We start from the raw sequence: 7,925 nt of genomic DNA, 5'->3' as shown, positions 1-7,925 counted from the left end.
ACCCATTTGAGGTAAACAATTGTGGCAAATGGAATAATTATGAAGTCATTAATTTCATCAAATTTCTTCACATCATTCAGGTGTAAATGCTCAACAAACACAAACTCGCAGAACATTGCTTCTTTTCTCTCTTTTTTTTTCCGAGGAATACCATCTGTGAAGCTGGTTGACGGACCCTCTCAACTGGAAGGCTTACTGGTCCTCGAACCAGACAGATATGTCTGCTATGACGGATTCACCGCCAAAACTGCTGAATTAGTCTGCAGAGAGCTTGGCTTCCCAGCGGCAGAAGAATATTCGGCTCAAACTTGGCAACCCAGTACAGCAAAGAGGAACATTATTCAACGGCTATCATGTCAGGAAGGTGACTGCAAAAATGTGCTTTTCAGAATTACTACACTAGTATTCACATATACAATATTGTAACTTAATGCTTAAAGTATCAATTGACATTGAAAAGAAAACAAGGGCTGGCTCATATGCCCTAAACGAGACATCTCTGGTTTAAAACCTAGCGAGAACAGTTACGTCATAGGTGTGTAAGAGCGTGGTCGTCATTCTGTTTGACACTCTGTGGGATTTGAGTGCCGAGCTGCACTGAAAACTCCATGGCGTTGTACACAGTGTTAAATTTCCTTGGCACGGATGGGGTTAAAGGAGTTCACGTCCTGTTTCTTCTATTCAGTTCAATTCAATTCAATCATAGTTTATTTCCAATCAACGAAAATCAAAACATAGTACATAGTACAAAGTATACATGTCATGAAATGATATCGTTCAAACATTTGCAGAAGATCCATGTAATATACAAGATAAGTTATATAACAACAACAATAATTAGGAGAAACAATGCATGTATACTTCGTGGGCATGCGGAAAGTAAATTCGATTATGGAAAATAGTGATCCATTTAAAAGCAAAGCTTGTGGGACGTGGATCGCTAGATATTTAATAAATGAACAATGTATTATTCAAAATTCTTTATAACTATTGTATCTAATATAGATATATCTATTAAAGGAAACTTGTTATAACTCGGGTGCTCTATGTGTAGGAGGTTTGAACATTGGTAGATACATTGGATAGCTCACTTATCACCAAGCAAAATGTCTTCATTCCTGGTGAAAACTCGTTGAACTTGTCCATGAAATATACAAGTATAGAAAAGAGAATTATAATCAAAACTTATCGTGATTGGTCTCATGTGACCAGTAAGAGTCAGTGAATGAAATCGTGGCACATTGTTCGAAAAAGGAGATGACTTTATCAAAGCCTATTATCAATATCATGTTTTCGTCCTGGAACAGGGAGATACTTGATAAACAACAGTGAAGAACAGATTGGTGAAATAATGGTACAACTTCATCATTTCTCGGACCGTGTTTCTTGATCTACTATAACGGTTATTACTTCTGTGTTCTTTATCACGTTTATTGTCGGAAATGGTTTTCACAATACCATGATACAGGTTCTTCGTCTCAAAGTTTAAAGGACTGTCCACTTGAGACGACTAAGTGTTTCCCGGAACAGACCGTCAGACTGAGATGCCAAGGTGAAACAAACATTTTCGGATGTAGCATAATATTCCTGATTTCACTATTTTGTAAATTCGTGTCACCATATGTGATGATGATACTCTAAATTTGTATCCAACAAGAATCATTAGAAACGACGCGAAAGGTATCGACCAGGAATATAAAAACACGCAAAAAAGCTGAGACTTTAATAGATTGACGTAAAAATTTGATTGCTCGGTGGATCATTTACGTGTTAAACTGATAAGTCTGCCTCTTGTTTGGTGGCCTCTTGTTAACTGTACGGTAGGTAATACGGTCGGCCCCTCACAACAGACAGATATCTCGTATTCACTCTGCTGTGAGGACTGATGTGCGATCTTTCTGCGCACACGCAAGTTCAGCGGTTTGAACGTGATGCAGATGAGCAGAGTTGGAAGGCCGTTCCAGGTGATAAAACAAGTAAAATGTTGTACATTAAAAAGGAACATGTCATGATTTTTTTTAAAGCTTGACTCGTTCTTTCAGTATAAAAGTATGTATGTCAAGTTTTGTGATCCAGAAAAAAGGGAAATTCCACCCTGTTGTCTAGCTTGCCGTCGTGCGGGACGTGAGAAAACACAGCAGAGTGAAGGGAAGATATTACCCGACCGTACAGTTAACAAGAGGCCACCAAATAAGAGACGGATTTATCGGTCTGTTTTACGTGTAAGCATTAATACTGCTCCGAATGGACACAATCAATTATAGCAAAGTAGTCTTTACATAAGCTCCCTGTTAGAATTGTGCATTCCAAGAATGGGTTCTTATGGTACATGAAGAATCGACTTCTTCAGTTTAGATGAATTGATATGTTATATCTGTCACATCGAAAACAACATGCTACTTTTGCTATTTATTTTCATATTCATGTTCTAATTTTTAGTATACATGGTAGGAAAAAAGAGAGGTATATTTCAGAGTGAGGTAGATAATAAAAGCTTGGGTAGAATATGCACTACACAGGAAGAAATACAATAAGGCAAGTCATTTCTAACTGATAGAGACACAAAAAAGGATAAGGAAGGAGTCGTCTCATAAAGACTTTATTTTTAGCCGAGGACTGTAACGGCTAACTGCCAAAGCAATGACCTTTTTGTCATCTGATAGGAAGCTGAGTTAGAGACTATGACAATAGATGATTGTCAATGGCAAAATCTGGCAACAATCTGTCGTAAATGCTCCAGCGTGAGGCCTATTTTTTTTTCAGGGCAAGTTTGTCTCGCATTTTCTTCTTTTTTTTTTCGTTTTCGAATGTGAAATAGGCCGACTGTGAAATCCTAAAATTAATGAATTAAACTACAGATGTTGACTGCAGAAGGATTTCCTAAATATTTTTTTCTTTAATTTTTCAGGTTCACAAGTGTCTTGTGAGCATCCTGGTCACGTGTATCATGGTTATTGGAACTCCAGTATAACGAAATTTGGTTCCAGATTAACTCTTACCTGTGTAGAAGGTTACATCATTAATGGCAGCGCGACACTACAATGTGTGGGACTACCTGGTCAGTCAACTTATTTCCCGGTTTGGAGTGTTTCAGTCCCCTCTTGTGTGAAAGACGGTATGTTGTAGAAAGGCATTTTGCCGCACGGACAAGTCTTGATGTACAAGTCTTTTAGATATAAAACTTTAAAACAACTTTGGCCTAAGAGATAGTGTAAGAATAGATGATTGAAGCACTAATCAAATTTAGAAAATAAGGATTGGATGACATTTTGTCATCATTTGACGGTTGACTTTTGAAAGGTCTTTTGCAGAAACATAGATATGCAGAATATCATGTCATGTCATAATCACACAACTCTCCAGAAGTTTTGTGTCTTCTCTTTTTCCTTTTCTTATTCTTCGACGTTTATATTTCCCCAATTCCTAAATTGTCATTCCTTTCAATTGTAAATGCCACGTAAGAAATAATCTGATATCAGCATCTGGGAATCTACACCCTACTCGCAAAGCTTCTTTGTAGATTCCTCACATTTCACATGTCTAGTTGTCTTACATGCTGTATTAAGCACTATTCACCCGTGTACTTCTTTTTGTTATGTTTATGGTTTATTTGTTGAAATGCGGAATATGGAACAATAAAAACAAACAAACAAACAAGCAAACAAACAATTGCATCATTTTGAGCAGGTACGCTAGGATATTTCCCCATGTGTATTCCTTGTGATATTTATGAAAAATGTGTTTTCTCAACGGCTGTTTACAATTCGTCAGACACAGCCCCTGCAGTCATCTTACAAAATTTGCCTCTTATATCACGAGGTATAATTGCCGTCAAATGTTGCCTTTCGTACTAAAGAAATAATTCACATTTCCTGATGTCAGCACGTAATTTGCGATTCTATGCTATGATGCCGATTTCTTTCTAATGAAACAGTTCGTGTTCATGCATAATTCTTAACATCACGAAGACAGGACGTTTAATCGCATACTTGGGTGGGGGGGGGGGGGATGGTCCATCTTACTCCTATATCATGTTAAGTAATATATCTATTTAAATGATTCAATCTGAATTTTGATCAAACGCCTTTCATTGGTTTATCAATTGTGTAGATTTTATGTTTTATTGTTTCATTATAAATGATTGTTATTTTGAGTTACGATGAATGTTTATGTATTCATCATAAGCAGGGCTGTCTGGAAAAACAGCACCTGCAGGTCTTGATGAGACTACGCTGCATGTTGAAATATAAACAAAATAAACAAAATAAATTAATAAATTAATAAATTAATAAATCAATAAATGCATAAATTAATAAATTAATAAATGCATAAATAAATAAATACACTGTGTAAAGTAAATAAATCACGTTGATAGAGATTAAAATAATCTATTTTTTTGACGTGGTAAATTAACGAGTCCATGAGTGTTAGAAAGTGGGAGGGAGTAGAAAGTAAAGACGGACATAAAAGTTGCGTGGATCGAAAAAAAAATGTATTTTGGAACCAACAACCGGATGCAATTTGTTAATCGGGTTGTGTTAAACATAGAAATGTGATATCCTCGTTTCGCAACAAACATGAAATAACGAAGTTGTTCAAGTTGTTAAATTTGCCAAAGGTTTCAAGTTGATTGTTTCGTGATTTACGCCTTAAGATCATAAATACATGGCGTATTTCTCTTTCAGGTCGTCAGACAATACTTACTGCTTATATCCTGGGCATCCTTATTTGTGTCATCGTTGCACTCGTAGTACTATCCGTTGCTTGGTTCAACCACATACAAAAAAGGTGAGGATGAAAAAAATAAATCAAGTATAAACAAAGAATAGCAAACAATAGAAATAACAATGATTGTTCAACCCCGTCAGATATTGAAATGTTGGCCGGCCACACGGCACTTAATTGCATTATTCATGGTCATTGATATTGCATAAAACGTTTAGATATACTGGAATATTATCTATTTTTGTAAATTTGTGTACGTGTGTGTATGTGATAGACATTTCAATAAACGTCTTCTGGCTCACGTCAAACTTTCATTCGAAGATTATTAGAAGGAACGCAATTACTCAGCTGAAAAAAGTCTGTTTAGTAGCCGTTATTCCTTCCATGCAAAACGGATTTTGTATGTGTTACTATTGCTCGAAAAGGATACGACAAATCACTTCATTAAAAAAATGGTTTTATCCACTTTGATTTCAGTTTTGATTATTCAATTCAAATTTACTTTTCGGGGTTTTCATCAGAAGGCATAGACGTCCAGAAGTTCCTAACCAATCAAATGACCACTGGAATGACGGGCAGTTGCAGTATCGGAGGGAGACCGGCTCGTCGAACCCTGCCAGTGCTGACCATCGAGACATCAGACATGGGACCCTTTCAGCTCATCAGGAAAACGCATATCACGTCTCCCAAAACATCGCGGAGGTAGACATGACGGCCTGTCCACATGCAGGTGTTGCGACAACTTCTCTTTCATCTTGTCATGAATATCACAGTCTACAGGAAACATCAACAGATCAATACGACTGTTTTCTGGACCGGGAATACCAGGATAAAGACCGCAGGATGACGAATGGTGCCTCCAAACCCTGCGGCAAAGCGCGCATGTTTGACGATAGTTACTATAATTCGCTAACCTTCGGCATTAGGAATGACGGTGTTTGCACTCGCAAACAGGATGCAAATATTCGCAACGCACATGTCCAAAGAGACAGACTTGCTGATACATCTGATGGGAGGGCACAGTTAAGCGAATATGCCACGTCATGTAACTCTGGAGAATTTTCTCAGGCTAGAGAATCTGATGTTTGTACAAAGAGCGAGGATGAACACGTCAATCAAGACTCTAAAGATGGCAAACCACAACGAGACATCTCTCTGTCATGTGCCCGTCGGGCGTCTCAGCGTAAGGGTTTTGCTGAAGGAAAAGATACTAAGCCTCCTTTCAAGATAGATTCTTCAACAGCGACTTCCTCAGACGAGATCTTTTATTATCAAGTAGAACCTGATAACGAGACTGATACCCGCAAAGCACCACTGTATGCGAAGGTGGACAAAACGAAGAAAATGTAAATTTGTAGGTTTTCCCAGTCAATTTCATAATTTTGTCATTTTATTTCATATTACGAGCATTCAATTTCACGCTCCTTGTCTTTAATCAGCAATCACAATAATATAATATTCGATAATGTTCATTTGCGCCATTCAAGTATAGAATAGGAGCATGCATTTCAGCAATGGGCATTCAAATTCATTTATGTCGGCATAAAATCTTGTTGGTTATTCAAATTCCTGAAAAGACAACCATGCTCCAAATACGTGAATATAATTTTTTTTTTTTTTTTTGGGGGGGGGGGGAGGGTCCAATCCCAAATTAGGTTATCTTTAAAAATCTTCTTCTCTATGACCAGAAGTGATAAATCCAAGTTAATTCTATAAATTAGTGCATTGATGATTGCTGTTTCAAGTTTGGTCATGGCGAATTCCAAGGTGCCGCCCTTTGAGCGGGGGTGGTGGTGGTGGGGGGGGGGGGGGGGTCAAAATTTGTAATAGATTTTACGTTTTCATCTTCTTCTTGAAAAACTTCTACATGAAAAAAAGTTAGGTAGCATCCCTTTAAAAATCTGGAAAAAAAATTGGTGAGCTAAGTTATGGATGACTGTTGTCTCATTTTTTTATGACAGATCCAGCCGCTCATTTATGAGTCCTGGAGGGGTGTCCACGTGTGGGCCTAGATTGTACATTTTTTTCTTCTCGAGAATGCATGGCCAAATTTTTACCAAATTTTGCACCTATCATCGCTATTATCGGTGATAGAATATTCTTTTAGAAATGGGCACCATTCCCCACCTAGGGAGTCTTGTTTAAAAAGTTGCAACGAATCCTAAATGTTAAGACAGTCCCTTTGAAGTTGTGTGTCTTCATTGTATGCATTATACAGTTTATGTAATCTTCATTAGAATGAAATATTTACCGAAATATAATCATAACATGTTCGGATTATTCTATCCAGCGCTTTCCCAACTATTTCATTATTTTGCTTGTGACTACAATTAGAATCTATATCTCTGCACAGTGCAGCACCGAATGTACGTACATTGCATGCAATTTGATGAACATTAAATGAATAGATTTCAGTGATTTGATATAGACTTTTGAGAGTTACACAATGTAGCAAACATGTACATATCGAAGATTTTATGCATTTTTCTATGTATACACGTTTGTAAAAAAGAAAATATATCAGATATGTAAAAAAAAGTCATGATGAAGTGACAATGGTACAGTACTTAAGTCTTTATACTTATGATTACTTAACTCATTTATGCAGCTCTATATTGGTGTCTTTGCCTTAGAATGATAACCATGATAACGTTTGTTTCATTCCCGTTTCCCTTCCACGGTAGGGTTCAAAAAGTTACAACTCACCTGATGTAAGAAAAATGTAAGAAAATCGGTTTTGACGTTTGTTTGAGCTCAAGGATGACAGAAAGAGAGACAGTGTGAGTGAATGACAGATAAAGGTTGGAAGATTTTGAAAGGCAGGAAAGGCTAACATTTCTTTTTAACTTTATTATCAAAAGAATAGCTGCTTTCACGAGTTACATCATTCTTGTGTAAATGCCTTCAGCGCACTCCTTCTTGTTACCTTCCTACGCAGTTAACTTTTGAATAGTCCTATCTTTAAATAAAAATGGACACTTGTGGAGTTTGTGAATTATTTGAGATTGCTTTCAGTTGTTTTCATAATCGTGATCGAGTTCAAAGACTGATAAACTGAAAAGGAAAAAAAAAGTCATGAAAAGAAATTTATACGTGTATTTCAAAACAGTCAGAAAGTTTTGACAAATCATTGGCATCCCGAAAATTGTACTTAAAAATGAACGTATACTTGTGGGGGGAATAATTTTGAGCTCTTTCAT

The 7,925-nt window shown here is 36.9% G+C and overlaps 1 protein-coding gene across 1 annotated transcript; it reads left to right on the top strand.

Annotated features, from left to right (window-relative positions):
- Window positions 1-342: 342 nt before the first annotated feature.
- Window positions 343-6,261, top strand: LOC139723062 (uncharacterized). Its single transcript, XM_071634335.1, has 5 exons — window positions 343-364; window positions 1,469-1,552; window positions 2,909-3,115; window positions 4,686-4,788; window positions 5,247-6,261. The coding sequence occupies exon 5, from the start codon at window positions 5,434-5,436 to the stop codon at window positions 6,073-6,075; it is 642 nt and encodes a 213-aa protein (XP_071490436.1). The 5' UTR covers window positions 343-364; window positions 1,469-1,552; window positions 2,909-3,115; window positions 4,686-4,788; window positions 5,247-5,433; the 3' UTR covers window positions 6,076-6,261.
- Window positions 6,262-7,925: the final 1,664 nt, after the last annotated feature.

The sequence above is a fragment of the Diadema antillarum genome, unplaced genomic scaffold (assembly GCF_040938485.1).
Source record: "Diadema antillarum isolate AM-2024a unplaced genomic scaffold, OU_Dant_1.0 scf00000180, whole genome shotgun sequence".
NCBI lineage: Eukaryota > Metazoa > Echinodermata > Echinoidea > Diadematoida > Diadematidae > Diadema > Diadema antillarum.
Note: the sequence above shows the minus strand (reverse complement) of the source record. Positions and strands in the feature narration are given on the sequence as shown.

Bases quoted from the DNA above. Each gene is read 5' to 3' on its own strand.
- LOC139723062 (XM_071634335.1), top strand. From the start codon at position 5,434: ATGACGGCCTGTCCACATGCAGGTGTTGCGACAACTTCTCTTTCATCT.